Source organism: Phyllostomus hastatus, unplaced genomic scaffold (genome assembly GCF_019186645.2).
Source record: "Phyllostomus hastatus isolate PE091 unplaced genomic scaffold, TTU_PhHast_1.1 phas_scaffold_182, whole genome shotgun sequence".
NCBI lineage: Eukaryota > Metazoa > Chordata > Mammalia > Chiroptera > Phyllostomidae > Phyllostomus > Phyllostomus hastatus.
This window is the reverse complement of record NW_025334013.1, coordinates 445,511-461,776: the sequence shown is the minus strand read 5'-3', so window position 1 is coordinate 461,776 and position 16,266 is coordinate 445,511. Positions and strand designations below refer to the sequence as shown.

Genomic DNA, 16,266 nt, shown 5'->3' with positions numbered 1-16,266 from the left:
CTCTAAAAATAAATAAAAATCTTAAAAAAAAAAGCAAAACAAAGCAGTGTCGTGACAACTGTGGCAACCGATGTCACGGGAGTGCTGGACAATCAGGGCGATGGCTTCGTAGGTCACACAAACGTTTAACAGTCTCTTTCTGTTCTGGCTGAGGAGCCAGCCGGTGAATACAGGGTCCGGCACAAACAACACCCCTTTTAATTACAGACCCTTTTATTACAAAATCATAAGCATGTAATTCTTTGACATAACAATGTCACAACTCAAGCACACCCATATAACATTTTAGGTGAAACATTCAAATTAAAACTATAAATTATTACACCCATGTTACTGCCCTACCAACCACACTCAAGCAGACCTTCCTTCTGCCAGACCCTGTATATAAATGTTTAATCACTGTTTTACATCTGAAGCTCATATGATGCACTGTCCCTAGCAATTGGATTTTTTTTTTTTAATTAAAGGAAGCATTGGCCCTGGTCAGGTAGCTCAGTTGGTTAAAGCACCGTCCCAATACGCCAAGGTTGAGGGTTCAATCCTCAGTCAGGGCACATACAAGAATCAATCAATAAATGCATAAATAAATAGAAAAACAAATCGATGTTTCTCTCCCCCTCTGCCCCTCCCTCCCATTCCCTTTTTTTCTCTAAAAATCAAAGGCTGCACCCCACTGCTCAGAGGGATGTCTTACAGCCGAACTTGACCTCACCTGCACGCAGCCTCCCTCGGCGCCTCTAGGAGCGTCTGCCTGCCTTCCACCAGTGCAATACGGCAACGTCTTCACGTACTGCCAGCTGCCGAGTGGCTGCGGCCACCGTCTCTAGGCTGCACCCAGGGGACTGGGCGCGGCCAAGTGCCCCAGAGCAAATACACGGCTGCTGGCCACCAGAAAGAGGTGGAGACAGAGACCCAAGCTGCTTGCTGGAGCAGCAAGAGTACGACGGAGAGACTCAAGTGAGGCACCATCCATCCACACAGGGGACTGGGTCGGGCCGGGCTGGGGGTGCTCCGTGGATGGAACATCAGCCTGTAAACGGAAAGGGTTGCCTGTTCAATTCCCACTCAGGGCACAGGCCTGGGTTTCGGGCCAGGTCCCCAGTAGGGGGCGCACAAGAGGCAACCACACATTGATGTTTCTCTCTCTCTTTCTCCCTCCCTTCCCCTTCCAAAATAAATAAGTAAACCCTTAAAAAATAAAATAGATAGATTTTATCTGCAGACATAAAGGGTAGGGTTTGGAACAGAGGTGGTTTTCATTGGTTAACGCTGTAAGCCATAGAGCAGGTTAAATACCACAAAAACCTTCCCTGGTTCCACTTCCGCTTCTCTTTCCCCACCCGATCGACGGACCTTCCAGGGGTCCCTGTGCTATTTCACAGCACCGATTTAATGCCCACGTACCACTACGTGGATTTCACATCGTCGCACTATCACTGTCCTCCTGTGAACTGAACTCCTTCCTCGGAGGCTTTGGAGTTGATCTTGCGTTGGATGTTTGACGGGGATTGGCACGTGCGGGGCCACGATGGGTGGGGGTCTGCCTCAGGTCCCACCTGTGAGTCTAGTCGCTGGCGCACTTCCCAGCTGCTCCACTAGGGGCACCAGAGTCCTCTAACTGAACCGGGGCGTCGAACTCGTTGTGGCCGGGGCTGCGTCAGCCTCCGGGCTGCCTTCACAGGGCAGAATGGGATTTCGGGGCCGTAGAAACGTGACTACTCCTTAACAGGTTAGCGAGAGCTCAGCCGTGCCGCCGGGGAGAGGCAAGGAGCCGAGCCGGATAAAACAAGGTGGAGGGCCGGATTCAGCCCGCGGGCCTTGTACCTGAACTAAACTGATTGCAAAGAGCAGAGAAGCACATTGACCTCAGCTGATTTCAGGGTGCTTCTTGCTTCTGCCGTTGAATACTTTTTACAGTAAAAAAAAAAAAAAAGATTTGGCCCTGGCTGGTGTGGCTCACTGGACTGAGCGCTGGCCTGCAAACCAAAGGGTGGCTGGTTCGATTCCCAGTCAGGGCACAGGCCTGGGTTGTGGGCTGGGTCCCCAGTGAGGGGTGTGTGGGAGGCAACTGCACATCGATGCTTCTCTCCTTCCCTTCCCTCTCCAAAAATAATTAAATAAAATCTTTTTTTAAAAAGATCGGTTTTGAAGGTAAAGCTGACAAACCTCAACACTGGGGTAGCTCATGTGAAGCCGTGCGAACAGCAAGCCAGGTGACCACGCCCCTGCTCCCGATCCGGAAAGCGCTGCAGCAGCCCCGAGCCCGCGGCCCTGGAGCTGCGGCCCTGGTGCAGGGTCGCCGCCTCTGGTGTCGGCCGGGCCTGAGCGCGGCGCGTCTGTGCTGGGCTGTGTGTGGTGTTTGCGTCCTGATGCTTTGCTTCATAGTAACTTCTCCTGTTACGGAACTGACTTGCATTGAACACAAACTGTAAATGAAAAGAAACGGCTGGCCCCGACCCCTGTGGCTCAGTGGGCTGGGCAAAGCGAAGGGTCGCCAGTTGGACTCCCAGCAGTCGCAGGTTCGGTCCCCGGATGGGGCGCGTGTGAGATGCAGCCAATCGATGCTCCTCTCTCACACGGACGCTTCTCTCCTTCCCTTCCCCTCTCTTAAAAATGACTAATCTTGCCCTGGCTGGCGTAGCTCAGTGGATTGAGCGCGGGCTGGGAACCAAAGTGTCCCAGGTTCGATTCCCAGCCAGGGTACATTCCTGGGTTGCAGGCCACGGCCCCCAGCAACCGCACATTGATGTTTCTCTCTCTCTCTCTCTATCGCCCTCCCTTCCCTCTCTAAAAATAAATAAATAAAATATTAAAAAAAAGAAAAAAAAAGAAAAGTACATGACTTCTAAAAAAAAAATGACTAATCTTAAAAAACAAAAAAGAAAAATGAAATGGGTGAGAAAGAGCGAGGGGGAGTGGTCCCCCAGCTTTCTGCAGGCCTCTGCACCCTGCTGCTGCCCCCTATGGCCCCGGGGGGTCAGGGAGAGGTCACGGGGTCACCGCACTCAGACACGGCAGCCTCGGGCCCAGCGCTGGCGAGGAGCTGAGGACTCGCCCAACGCTCGCTGCCCCTTGGGGCTTGTCCGCCCTCAAGGTGTTTGTGCTTAGGTGGCCTAAGCAGGGGCCTCCTCGGGTGCCCCAGCCCACAGCCCTGCCCCCACGGAGGCTGCCCGCCACCCCCTCAGCTGAGCCCAGAGAGGAGAGCTACCGGCAAGGCCAGCACAGCCAGGCCATGCCCAGAGGCTCTCGGGGTGGGGGGCCCTCAGCGCAGGAACCCGGCGGCCCCCCTGCCCTGGTGACAGACGACATGCTTCTGCCTCCCCGGAGCAAAACGGCTCAGCTGCACAGTCTGGAACGACCTCAGACGCCACAGCCACCCGGAGCCCACGGCCACTCAGGGAACCCCGGTGTCCTCCGGGGGGGGCCGGGAGTGGGCACCTGTGGGGGCAGCGGCCCCGGGAGGAGCCCCAGCCGGGCCTGGAGCACTCTCCTGTCCGGCAGGGGCTGGTCCTGCAGCGCAGGAGGCAGCGGGAGCAGGAGCTGGCCGGGCCCCGTCATGGCCGGCCAAGGAGCGCGGGGCTTGCACCCTCTCCTCCGCAGCACTGCGCACTCAGGTGGGACGTGGCCCCCGCTCCCCCGGACGCTGCGGTCAGGGGCGCTCTCCGCCCACACCTGGTGGGGACAGGGCCTTTTCTCCCAGCGCAGGTCGCACACTGGTGGCTAAGACACTGCCATTTGTCACGGGGGCCTTCACCTGCATTTCTGAAACACGGGCAGGTAGTGGCAGGTGTTTTAGTGAGAGCACAGTGCAGAGGGGTCGCAGCCCACCGCCGCTGCCGGCTGCTGCCACCTGCCCCTGCCCCAGAGACTGAGCCCTTCCGGGGGACAGCAGCGGGGTCGGGACCCTAGCCCCGGGCTGGGCCCTAAGGGGCAAGGCCTCCCTGTGCGCCCACCTCAGCGTCCTCACTTCTGGGGGCAGATGTGACTTCCACCCGTGTTTTGTGTGTTCTAATAGATGTCGGAAGAAAATTTTTCAACCCAGAAAAAAAGCAGCAGGCACACAGCTGTGCACTTCAGTTTTTATTTTCCTAAACTGTCCTCTCTCTCCCCGGCAGGAGGCTGGGGACTGGCCACTGGCGTGTCCCTGTGAGGGGCTGTTGCCATGTCAACAGCTTCTGTCAGGGGGTCCTGAGCTGGCTGCCCCGTCCCCGGGTGGACGCCTCACAGACCCAGGGCTCCAGGCTCCAGACCCCAGCCGCCACGGCTTCCGCACAGACGACCTTTGTCCAAGGGCTCACGACGCTGGAGAGCCCAGGGGCCCCAGGAGGGGGAGCGCACTCCCAGCCTCGGTGAACGCCCGATCTCTCACCACATTAGGGCGTCAGCAGAACCAGCACAGCTGTGAAAACAGCACTCACAGGGGTGCCCCCCTGCACTAGAGAGGCCTCCCCTTGGGGTCCCCTGCCAAGGGCCAGGCCCTGCCCCACCCACGCCAGCCTCAGGGCGCCTGCCCAGTGTGCGGGTTGGAACCCCAACCAGAGGCAGCCCCAGCACAGCCCCTTCTGGCTTTCAGGGGCGCAGGGGGAAGCCCGCGGGTGCCCGAGGTGTGGAGTGCAGGGTGTCAGTCCTGACAGGTGTCGGGCGGGGCCCTGTACCCAGAGGGGATTGAGGGGCCAGGGCCTGCGCATCACGGAGGGGAGGAGACTGGGACAGAGCCGCTTCCTCCAGCCTGTCCCCAGCTGTGGCTCAGGCTCAAAGCCCCTAAAGCGCTGCCTGGGACCACGGGAAGGGCGGCGCTTCCGAGATAAGGGACGCCAGCCGCCACATTCTTTGGCAGGGAGATGGGAGTGGGGCCCCTCTCCCCGGGCCTCAGCGGACAGCAGCGATGAGGGGAACCGCACCCCCTCCCCGGGCGTGGGCCTGTCTGCCGCCGCTCTGCCTTCTCTTGGGCTTGCAGGCGTGTTTGGGGGGGAGAAGCTCATCACTCAGGTTGTCTCAAGTGGACGATGGAGCCATTGGGAAAGGACCGGCCCGTGGGCAGGGGCTCGGTGGGGAAGGGGGACCTCTCTGAGCGGCCAATGGTCTTGGATCTGTGCACACGCAGGAGAATCGGTGTGGGAGCCATGAGCTTGCGTGGGGGAAGTCCTGACCCTCAGCTGCCTGCCGACCCCCAGTCAGGGCGTAAGCAGAAACCCACAGTGCACGCACAGGCCACCGTCCCACTCAGGGTCCCCTGAGCCTGACTCAGTGGGGTCGGGGGACACGGAGGAGGAAACCAACACCCGCCTGAGCCCCACTTCTGAACCTGCTCCCTCAGCTCCCACAGTCAGGGCTGGGGCCAGGGCCTGGGCGGTGCGGGGGGCTTTGTCTCTCTTCCCATCGTCACGTGGCAAGCCCTGGGCTGCCACCCGGTGGGCCCCCCCGACACCTAGCACATGGGGCTAGTGGACGGTGGATGGGGCAGGTCTCGGGGCCTGAGCAGGGGCCACGTGATTGTGTGTTGCTCGGAGAGTGAAGGTTCACACACTCGCATGCCCACACATGCACGCACACGCACACACACACACGCACACGCACGCACACGCACACACACCGCCAGCCTGAGAGCCCTGTCGGGGCCGGAGACCACCCCTCAACCCGGCAGTTGCTGGTTGGGGCAGCGGGAAGTCTGAGAGTCACACTGTGGTTGAGGGTGTCGCCGCCGGCAGAGGGCCGGGCACTGCCCATCCCCACTGCCCTCGCCCCATCCCCACGGCAGACCCGGCCCGCGGAACAGGCAGGGCTGTCTGAACAGCAGGCGCACGGAGGGGCCACAGAGGGCCCCCCTTCCCCAGCACCAGCCAGCACACCCTGCGCCCCCCCCCACCGTGGGACCTTTCACAGGCTGGACGTCGGACGAGGAGCGAAGTGCTCCAAGGAGACCACAGGACTCGGTTCACGTCTGATCCACTGTATTTTAGTCTGCGTGCCGCCCGAGTGAGCACTGGCTCACGGTGTTTCCGAGTGTGGGGCGTTAGTGGGGGAGGGGCCCAGGACATGCCCGCCGGGGTGGGGGGGGCCGTGCCGCCTGTGCTCAGGCGGTCCGGTGGCCCCAGAGAGGAAGTGGTGGCAGAAGGGGGTGTCGGAAGATGCAGAGAATCGCTGGAGTGAACCCACCCCAGCGAGGGAGCCCCCCGCCGGCCCGGAAGCGAGAGGCGGCTCCCTGCCGGTGCCGTCCCCAGAACCTGACGCCAGGCTCCGGTCCTCCCACAAGGTGCTTGCACCTGGGCCCAGCAAAGTCTGGAACAGGAAGGCAGGGCCGCCCTCCCTGGCAGGTGCTGGCCCTGCGCCACCAGCTCAGCGTCCAGCTGAAGACCACCTTGCCACCCAGCAGCTGCTGACCGCTGAGTCCACCTCCCCACACTCCCCTCCCCACCCTTGTGCTGACCCGTCCCGTCCATGGAGCCTGTGGGGCCTGGCCGGAGCCAGCTCCCGCTCTTCCCCCGCTTTCTGTTAAGGCCCCGGACCTGAGCTGCCAGCAGGGCCGAGCTCCAGAAGCTAGCTGTCGCCCAAAGAGTGCCTGGTCCTTCACACCAGGGGGAGGTCCGCCCTCCAGTCCCGGTCCAGGGCCTGTCCCCGGTCCGATGTTCTCAACCCGCGCCCAGACTCCCTCTCCATCTCCCTGCTAAATCCCGCTCAGAGGACACCACCGAGTGCCCAGCTCCGGCCAGGCAGGGGCGGGGTCGCGAGGGCCAGCGCTGTGGCCAGAAGCGCAACGGAGGGTCCAGCCGTGGAGAGAGGGCTTGGGGGTCACGCGGAGCCGCCACGCAGCCAAGACCCGGTCAGCACCCCTAGCCCCCAGGCCCAGACCCAGGTTTCGGCGGCGGGCGCCTCCCCCGCCGGCACCGGGAGAAGGGGCCCTGGACCACGCGTGGCGGCCAGCTCACCGCCCCCGGCCCGCGGGCCCTGGCGGCGGCGGGGGGCGCGGGGCGCGGCTGCGCTCGCTGTCCGGCGTGCAGGCCTTGGCCGACATCGCCCTCTCGCGGCCGGAGCGGAAGGCCGCCGTCACGGTCACCAGGTAGGCGGTGCCAGGCGCCAGGCCTTCCAGAGCGGTGCTGTTGCTGCCCGCGGGCACGTCCACCCGCTGCGCCGCGCCGCCGCGCAGCGGGCCAAACTGCACGTGGTAGCCGAGCGCCGCGGCCGGGCCCAGCGCCGGGGCCCAGCTCACGCGCAGGCTGCGCGGCCTGACGTGTGAGATGACGATGCGCTCCGGCCCGGCCTCTTCTGCGGAGGAAGCGCCGGTGAGTGGGTGGGGTCCTAACCCTAACCTCCCCACCTCCGCGCCCCGCTCCCGTCCGCGGGAGCAGACGCCCCGGGTCCCGCCGGCTCACCCGGTAGCGTGCGCACCCGCAGGTGCTGCGGCCTCACAGGGTGCACGTTGGACTCGGGCACTAGCGCCACGTCGTAGTCCGTGTCGGGGTCCAGGTCGGCCCAAGCCCAGCCGGTGGCGTTCCCGGGCAGCTGCTGTCGGCGCGCGGTTCCCGACTCCGCGCGGGGCACCAGTTCCAACAGGTAATAGCCTGAGTCCGCGCTCAGCAGCGGCGGCCAGGCCAGGCGGAAGCCGTTGGACGTGACTTCAGAAACACGGAGCTGCTGCGGCTGCAAAGCGTCTGCGGGTGATGCAGGGGGATGGAGAACCAAGGTCAAGTCCTCCCGCCCAGGCCTGGGACCCTAACTGCTGGCTCAGGAGATATTGGAGATCCAGATATCCGAGGCAAGGGTGGGGGGCACCCACCAGGAAGACGCAGGGAACAGGAGTGCTGGGGAGCCAGGCCAGCCTGGCCACGCCCAGCAGATGCTAATAGCACGAACTGGTGACAGGGCGGGGGTCGGGCAGGACTGCAGCCCCCCCTTCACTTCTGGCCCCATCAGGGGCTTCCCTGCCTGCCTCAGCCCCAGCCCTCCAGGAAGCAGTCTCAGCCACCTCCTGCCCGGTCCAGGGACCTGGACAAGGCTCCCTGCAAGGTGGCAGGGTCCCAGGTGGTGTCTAACAGCAGAGCACCAGCCCCCGCCACAGCCAGAGTGGCACAGGGTCAGGGGACAGCGTGGATCTGGAGAGTCAAGACAGAGGCCGATGGTGAAGTTGGCGAGGGGAGGCCCCCAGGGGACGCCCTGAGGGTGTTGGAGATGCAACAGGAGCAGCTGGGCCTGGGGTTGGACATGCTGTTCACCCCAGGTCCACAGGAGAAGAAGGTGACCCCCAAAGCGGGATTCCCCCAAGCGTGCATTACTCCTGAGCCAGCCGTGACCGTGCTGGCGGGCATGGCGGATGCGTGTCTGGGCAGGGTTAAGCCTGTCGCCATCCTGTTGCCGCCTCCTCTGAGGCTGGGTGTCCCGGCTGCCAGCCTGGCCCTCACTCTCCTGCCCGTTCCCCATCCCCCCCAACTCTGGAGCCCCACACTGCCCTGCAGCCCCCGTTTTTCCTGTGCAGGTGCCTGCTTTTTCTCCTTCTGGCTCCTCACCCACCCCAGGCTCAGCCACAGCAGTTCCCCTGGGACGACAAGGGGCCAGGTGTCCCCGGAGAGAATCTGCAGAAGCACCCTGGATCCCTCTCCACAAGCCACAGCCCAGCCTCTTCCGGGTTTGGGTGGATGATTAACCCACAGGCGGACGCTTGGGAGGAACCCTGGGGTTAGTGGCATTTTTCAGTGGCTACAGCAGGCCGAGCCAGTGCCCAGGCCCTTCATTGCCAGCCCCGCCCCAGCTGGGTTTGGCTGGATCAGTCCAGAAGAAAGTCTGTGGGGAGCTGCGGGCAAACCTGCTTAACGCCTTCTAGCTGTCCTCACCCCGGGGGGCAGTCGGGGAAAGTGGGGCCCCAAGGAAGCAGTCCCGCCCCCCGCCTGGCTCCCAGCCCCAGGCGCAGTGGGCCCTGGCGCCGGCGCTGGAGCACCTGCTGCCCACCTGCAGAGTCCTCGGGCTTGGGACCCCCTTCCTCTCGGCTCCCCTCCACTCGGCCACGTCCCCCCACTGCAGCCCTTGCCCCAGGCCCGCACCATGGCCCCCCACTCCGTGGGGCCCCCAGCAGTGGGCTGGGCCTGTCAGAGAGTGCCCGCCAAGAGCCGTTCCTCCTGGAGGCTCACCTGGCGCTCTTTCTGGGTTCCGCCCGGGCCCCGCCCCCAGCCCCGCCCACTCCCACGCACCGAGGATGGAGCTCCGCAGCTCCGGGGCGATGATGCCCAGGTCGTCCACGTCCACGAAGTGCAGGTGCTTCTCCGCGGGGGCCGAGGCGGCGGCCGACAGCTCCAGGAGGTTGCCGCGGCCGGTGCTGACGATGAAGACGGTGACGCCCAGGTCCTTCAGCTCCTGCATCGGGGGCCCGACCGGGTCGCTGGAGCCGCCGTCGGTCACCCACACCAGCACCTTGGGCACCCCTGGCCGGGCCCCGGCCGCCTCGGCGAACAGCTGCTCCTTGGCGTACGCCAGCGCCAAGCCGGTGTTGGTGTCGCCCATGAGCTGGGTTGCCGCACGTATGGCGTCCTGCACGGCCGCGCCGGAGCCGTGCTGGCCGAAGGGGAACTCGGTGTGGGGCTGGCTGCTGACGTGCACCAGGCTGGCACGCAGGGCCCCCGGGCCCAGGGGCAGCGGGGCTGCCAGCTGCCCCAAGAACTCCCGGACTCGGGAAAACTCATAATGAGACACGCTGGCTGAGCTGTCCAACAGAAAGAGCAGGTCCCCCTGGGGGGCGGAGGCCGGGGGCCCTAGGAGAGAGGGGAGGGCTCAGCCCCACGCAGTGGCTGCCAGACAGCTCCACACCCATGGCGGGGCCCCCAGGGCCTGGGCTTTTCCTGAGTGAGTGCTGGCCTTCACCCAGGTCAGCCCTGAGGGCCTGCTCAGCCCCACCCCGAAGGCCCTGGGGGTGGCGTCCAGGGTGCAGAAGGGTCTGAGCTAACGGGAGGTCTGCACTCCGGGGGGCTCCCAGCTCGGCACCCTGGCCATGGACCTGAGGTGGTCTCTGGGCTCATCCCATTTGTAAAGGAAAGCAGACCCGTCCAAGCCCCCACCCCACCCCCTTTCTGCAGCAGACGGCAAGCAGGCTGGAGCCAAGGGTCCTGGCCCAGAGCTCGAGGCAGTGGCAGGTGGACCAGCCTGGGTGGCTCAGGCTTGTCTTCCAGAGAAGCAGCCTTAGGCTGGACTTCAGCCACGCAGCTCAGCCTCCAGGGGAGGCAACAGGTGGGACATGGAGGAGAGGGGCACCACGCAGCTGGTGAGACTGGGGGCGGAGGAAGAGAAACGGGGGAGGCAGAGCACAGGTCACAGCCCCTCCCACAGCCCAGACGGCCAGGAGGGCAAGGTGCCGCCCCTTCCCGGCCCCGTCCTCGGGCTCTGTCTGCACCCAGGAAGCAAGCTACCTGACACAGAAGCCTGAGAGCTGCACCAGCGCCTCCTGGGCCTCTCCCTTCCTCCTGGCACCCCTGGGGGCAGATAGGCCCGGCCACCACTGGGCCACTGGCAGATGGGGACTGGGGTGTCTTGGTTCTGGCCTGGGTCTGGGGATCTCAGTTTTCCCTAATTCAGTGGGCCAGCTCCAACCTTCTTGTCATCCCTCCACTAAGGGTCATTCCAAGAGAAGGAAACTGAGGCAGGGGCCACCTCCTGGATAGACACCTCCCCTCCCCTCCAGGCCCCACGATCCGGGCAGAACGACAGGGCAGAACGCAGCCTCCACGCTCAGTCGAGCCTCCTGGGACATCTGGGTCCGCCCGCCCGCCAGCCACCCCAGCCCGGCAGCCGCGGGAGGAGAGCGTTGGCCCCGGGCTGGGGGTGGCGGGGGCGCCGGGGCCGGGCCTCAGCGCCCGCCGCACTCACCGAGCTCCGCGCTGCTTCGCACCAGCGCCAGGCTCAGGGCCAGGCCAAGCGCCGTCCAGGTCTGCATCGCGCGCGACGGAACGAGGCGCGCTCCGACTCCGCTAGCCCCTTGCTGGCTCGCTCTAGGGCGGCGACGCGCGCTGCCGCACGAGCTAAACCCGGGCCCCGCCCCCGAGAGGCCCCGCCTCGGTGTGCGCGCTCAGCCGCGTGCTTCGCCCGGACTCCCGGACTCTCTAGGGTGGCGCGCGCACGGAGGAGGGACTCGGACGCGCCCTCGTGGGCACACACGCAAACGGACAAGGCAGTCCTTCTTTCTGGCGGCGAGACTGCGAGGTCTGCCCTGCCCCCTGCCCCCTGCCCTCTGCCCTCAACCAGGAGCAAACAGGGGGCCACCAAGCAGAGTCGGCCCCAGGCCCACTGGCCATGCTTTCTCGGAGCTGGAAGTCCCTGAAGCATGCCCGAGGGGGCCCAGGGAGTGTGAGAGGGTGGGGGTGACTCGAAGAACAACGTGCCCCTAACAAGGCCCAGGCCCTGGTCTCCGCTGGGTCACAGGGCTGGGGGAGGGGGAGGTGACTGGGGCCTGGGACACGTGTCACGGACCAACAGGGATCGAGGAGCCAAACTTAGAAAAGATGCAGGGCATGGGGCACAGCCCACAAGCCCGAGACACTTGAAGGTGGGCTTCTTGGGGAACACAAACCCCCCGCCCCCCCTCGGCTTCTGGGAGGAGGAGCCTCGGGAGCCGGAGGAGGCCAGCGCAGGCCCTGCCCGGCGTGGCCGCGTGAGGGTGGTTGCTGCGCCCACAGACCCTGCCCCGTGAGGGGCCGGGGGCTGAGGTCAGACCCCCAGCAACCCACTGGAGCGCCCCCTGGAGGGACCCGCTCTCGAGCCCCCCAGGGTGGGGCAGTGTCCCCTGGGCGGAAGACCAGGTGGGGAGCCGGACGCCTCACTCCTGCGATGCCTTCCTGTGCGGTGGCCTGCGGCGCCTCCCTGCCGCTCCTCCCTGCGGGGCGGGGGGGTGGGGCTGAGCCCCTGGGTGGGGACTCCGCGGCCAGGATGCCCCTCCCCCCCCACCTCCCAGGGGATGCTCCCCGAAGGAGCAGGAGATGGATGGGGTCCGAGGGTCTTCCTTCCTCTCCTTCTGGCAGGTGAGAGGCAGGCGGGCAGGCTGAGCTCCGCTTTGCCTAAAAAAGGAAGCGGCTCGGCGGAGCCCGAGGAGCTGGGGCAGGAACAGAGCGAGAGCTGTGTCCCCGCGGCCCCCGCCCCTCGCCGGGAATCTTGGCAGCGGCCGCGCTGGCTGGGCTCCACGGACCTCAGGCCTCGGCGGGACCAGAAGCTGCCTGGTGCTTCCTCCCCGGCCTCGTGGTGGGAGCGGGGGCCTCGGGCCGCCAAGGCCCAGGGGCCGCTGCCTGGAGGAGCCCCGCTCAGCCCCCTGCTGCCCAGCATGCGAGGCTACCGGGGGCTGCTGTGGGGACGAGGGCTGTGTCGGAGGCCAGCCAGGCAGCGGCCCCCGCCGAGGAGGGGGCCTGGGGCCTGGGAGGGGGGCACACCCCTGTGGACACACGCAATCGCTTCCTGGCTCACCCTCGTCTCCCTGGGCGCTCGCCCGCCTGGGGCAGCAGCTGGGCCCTGGGGGGGGGGGTGGTCCAGTGGCGAGGCAGTGGCGTCCCTGCTTGCCCCTTCCTCCGGCCCAGCCCCAGCGGGTGGGACCCCGGTGGAAAGGCAAGGCCCACTCTGCAGGGCTGACGGGGAAGTTTCCGTCCCTCCTGGAAAAACTGAGCGGGTCTTCTTGGCCGAGACTCAAGCCCTCGAGGAAGCAGCCGCCCTCCAGCCTCCAGCCTCGGCATCAGAGGGAGAAGGGATGGGACGCCTGGCCTGGGGAGTCCTCGGCCGGCGCTGCTGCCCAGCCCGCCCTGAGCCCGGCCACCTGCCCTGGCCGGGAACTCCCGCCCGGCTCTGGGGCAGCCGCTCCAGCCGCTCCCACGGGCTGAGCCCCCGCCCGGCCCCCAGGAGACGCTTTCCGCCGCCTTGTCCTCGTCATCGCCCCTGCTCCCCGGCCCCACTTCTGGGCCTGCCCCAGGGAGACGGGGGCAGACGGAGAGTCCCCGGGGAGGCCGGGGTCAGCCAGGAGTGCCCTGGTCAGGGCCAGGGCCGAGCCCGAGGCAGACGCCACAGGAAGCACAAACATAATGGTCCGGAAAGCTCCTCTTTGAGGGAAGGCAGGCGGGGGTCAAGGGGGCCCAGAGGAGGACAGAGGCGCCAGGACACAGCAGGCCTGGCCCCCCCCCGGCCTCCCCCCCTGCTGCTTGGCCCTGGGACCGTGGCCTTGGCCCAGCGGGGAGTCCGGTGCGGCGCGCATCACTTCCTGGAGCGGGCCACCCGCCGGGCTGTCCGGAGCAGGTGGAGAGGGTTCCGGGAAACCGGGACTCTGCTCTGCAGGCCCCGCCCCCGCCCCCTCCGCGGGGAGAGCACTCCCTCCTCCGCACAATCCAGGCCTCCGCCGAGAAGAAGGGCCTTTTGTCCCCAGCTCATTGTGGTCATGTTAACCCCACGGAAAAGGGCAGCTCCCGGGACCTCTGACCTCACCCCTGACTCCAGCCCGGGGCTCTCTGCGGGGGCCCGAGGGGCAGACGGGCCTGGGCCCTGTTGCCCGCCCCTGCCCCGTCCCCCGGGGCTGCCCCCACCTTCGGCTGTTTTTTGGTTGTTGGATCTGCCCACGCAGAGGCGGGAGCAGGAAGGGGGTGGCTGCCATGGCCCTGGGGCAGGGGTAGGAGCACGCCAAGGCCCCCACAGCAGTCAGTGAGACAGGGCGGGGCATCCGAGAGCACAGGGCCCCGAGACCCTGCCCCCCTGCCCCCCCACCCACACATTCTTCCAGACTTAACCTGCCTGTTTGCGGTCAGGGACGTGCCAGGACCTGAGGGCCCGTCCGGGGGTCTGTGGGTCCCGGCTTTCATCCCCAGGAGTCCAGGCCTGCCCTCTGTGGCCCAGAGCTGGCGGCCCCGCCCTGGCCCCCCGGCAGGGGTGGGGGCTGCCTGAGCGCGGCACCCCATTTTTGTTGCTCCTTCCTCAGTGCTGGGCCAGGCCGCAGGCAGGGTCTGCAGTGAGGACACAGGGACTGGGCACAGCCCCTGTCCCCCCAGTGCTGCCGAGTCAGAGGGGGTACCAGCGCTGTCCTTGTTTTCCCCACCGAGGGCGGGGCAGGGGCTGCAGGAAGCGCTGAGGCCCTTGGGTGGGGGCAGGCGGGTGTGTGCCGGAGCAGTAGGCGGCCTGGGGCAGGGGTGGCCGTGGGCTGTAAGGCCTCCTTCGCTGGGCAGGCCAGAGGCAGCGCCTGACGGGCAGGAGCGGGCGGCACCGAGGAAGGCAGAGCCGCTGCTGGGTGTCCAGCCTGTGCGGCGCACTGACGGGGCGCTCTGCAGAGGTGGGCCCCGGAGCTTCGGTTCCCTCCGTGGGGACTTTCTGTGACAGGGAGGTGACCGCTGCTCCCTGTGCCAGCCCTGGGTCGGGTCCCCACGGGCCTGCAGGGGAAGGAGAGAGCAGGGCGGGCCAAGCCCGCGTCGCCTCCCTGGCGGGGCCTCCCCAGCGGTGGGATGGGGCCCCAGAGCAGGGGCCTTAGGCCTCAGAGCCAGCCCCGCCCGGTCCTGCAGTGGGGGTCCAGACCGGGCCCCCCAAGGCGGGCCTCAGCAGTAGGCAGGGTGCTTCGAGCTGAAGGCGACTCCAGCTGCAGGCTCTGAAGAACCCTGTGCCCCTCCCACACCTGCCCGGAGGCCTCGAGCAGCGGGCTTGTCCCTGGTGAGCGGTGGGCCAGGTTCACTTCTTGTGACCGGTTCACAGGGCAGAACGAGTTTCTGTTCACCACGCACCTGCCCTTCTCGCCCTCTCCCCGGCTCGGGATCCCCGCCGCCCACGCCCCCTTTCTGGCTCCGGCCCTCTCGTGCCTGTGGGTCTCGGACTCCCCCGTTTGCCGGGTTCCCGTGCACAGCTGGCTGGTTTCTGTCGCTTTTCTGTCTCCTGTCTATTGGATGTTGGACCGGCCCGAGGAACCCTGGGGGCAGGGGAGAGTGTGCTCCTGCACACGGCGAGGGTGGTGGGCGACGCGGGCTGGGAAGGAGTTCACGGAGAGAAGCAAGTGCAGAGAGTGAAGTTCTGCTCCCTCTCCAGGAAAGGGGAGGGGCGTGGTGGGGAGGGATACGCCAGCACCCAGGGGTGGGGGCTTTGGGCTTTTATTGGACTAGCGTTGGATTAAAAAAGGGTGGGGGGGGGTTGCTGCGGTGAAGCCCCCGGGCCGCTGGGACGTTGGAACGCGAGGCTGCGGTTCGCTCCCTGGTGCCTGCTGCCTGTGGCTGTAGGGAGTGGTCAGTTCTGTTCCTGCTTCCAGCCATGCCCTGTCCCAGGGACGACAAGCTCAGAAGAGTAACATGGCGTCGTGTTTAACAAGGTCCCAGGCCTGCTGGGCAAACGGTGCCACGACTGCAAATGGCGCTGGCGTGGTCCTTTCGCCCACGACCCAGCTCACTTCCTCCCCGGCACCCCTCGCACGGCCCACACACGGCATCTGGGTGCGAGCTGGAGGGACGGAACTGGCCCTAGACCCCTCCCGGCCGCTCCTTCCCGTCTGAGGGGGGGCCTGCAGGCGCCTCAGCTCCTGGAAAATGCTTCGTGCAGGAATAAACGGCTTCGGACAGGTCCGGGGGGCCTTGCACCGTCTCCACACCTGAGGGGTCGGATGGCCAACCCCCGCCCCACCCAGGGCCACAGGGGAGGAGGACAGGCAGGAGCCAGAATGCGCACACAGGGGCGTGGGGGTCCCTGTAGCCGGGCACGCTCTGCAGAGCAGGGGCCTGGGTACTGGGCTGGGGAAAGGGCGATCGTTGTCCTGGGGACCAAAAGGGGCCATGTGCTAGCCCTCACTGGCTCGGGGGTCTCGGGGGGCCTGGGCCGCCAGGCTGGGACCCTCCCTGACTCACGTGGGTCTCGACCTTAATCAAGCCCCTGTTGTCTCTTCGCATCTATGACGACGAGGACACACCGGTGGGATTGCGCGGGCACCACCAGCACCACTGACGCCCCGGTGGCCACGGAGCCCCTGGCTGTCACCGTCACCCTGTGGACGGCGAGCCGCCCTGCGCCCGCCTGTGCGAGGCAGCGTCCACCACCTCCCTTTCCCTCCGGCCCCGACGTCCCCACCCCGCCGCACTGCCTCCGTCTCCCCGACCTCTCTCTCCCCAGTGGGTCTCCCCACCGAACCCCCTTACATCTCTTCTTCTGACTGCAACGTACAAAGTGGGGTGCAAAACGGCCATTTTCTGGGGCGTGGTCTCCGTCCCCTGAGGTTTTGCTTCCTCGCGATCGTCCTCAGTTTGGTTCCAAGAAACTCACAAAAACTCTTCCAGTGTGGACGTTTCTTACTCGGACATTCTC

General features: G+C 65.9%; 1 protein-coding gene across 1 annotated transcript; it reads right to left on the bottom strand.

Annotated features, from left to right (window-relative positions):
- Positions 1–5,934: 5,934 nt before the first annotated feature.
- Positions 5,935–11,032, bottom strand: VWA1 (von Willebrand factor A domain containing 1). Its single transcript, XM_045859039.1, has 4 exons — positions 10,846–11,032; positions 9,180–9,737; positions 7,371–7,649; positions 5,935–7,263 (listed from the first exon to the last, which is right to left on the bottom strand). Exons 1-4 carry the CDS (start codon positions 10,910–10,912, stop codon positions 6,923–6,925), a joined length of 1,245 nt encoding a protein of 414 aa, XP_045714995.1. The 5' UTR covers positions 10,913–11,032; the 3' UTR covers positions 5,935–6,922.
- Positions 11,033–16,266: the final 5,234 nt, after the last annotated feature.

Coding starts and splice junctions, on each gene's coding strand:
- VWA1 (XM_045859039.1), bottom strand. CDS start 10,912: ATGCAGACCTGGACGGCGCTTGGCCTGGCCCTGAGCCTGGCGCTGGTG. Junction 7,650..9,179: donor GCTGCGGAGCTCCATCCTCG/GTGCGTGGGAGT, acceptor CATCACCCGCAG/ACGCTTTGCAGCCGCAGCAG. Junction 7,264..7,370: donor GCGGGTGCGCACGCTACCGG/GTGAGCCGGCGG, acceptor CTTCCTCCGCAG/AAGAGGCCGGGCCGGAGCGC.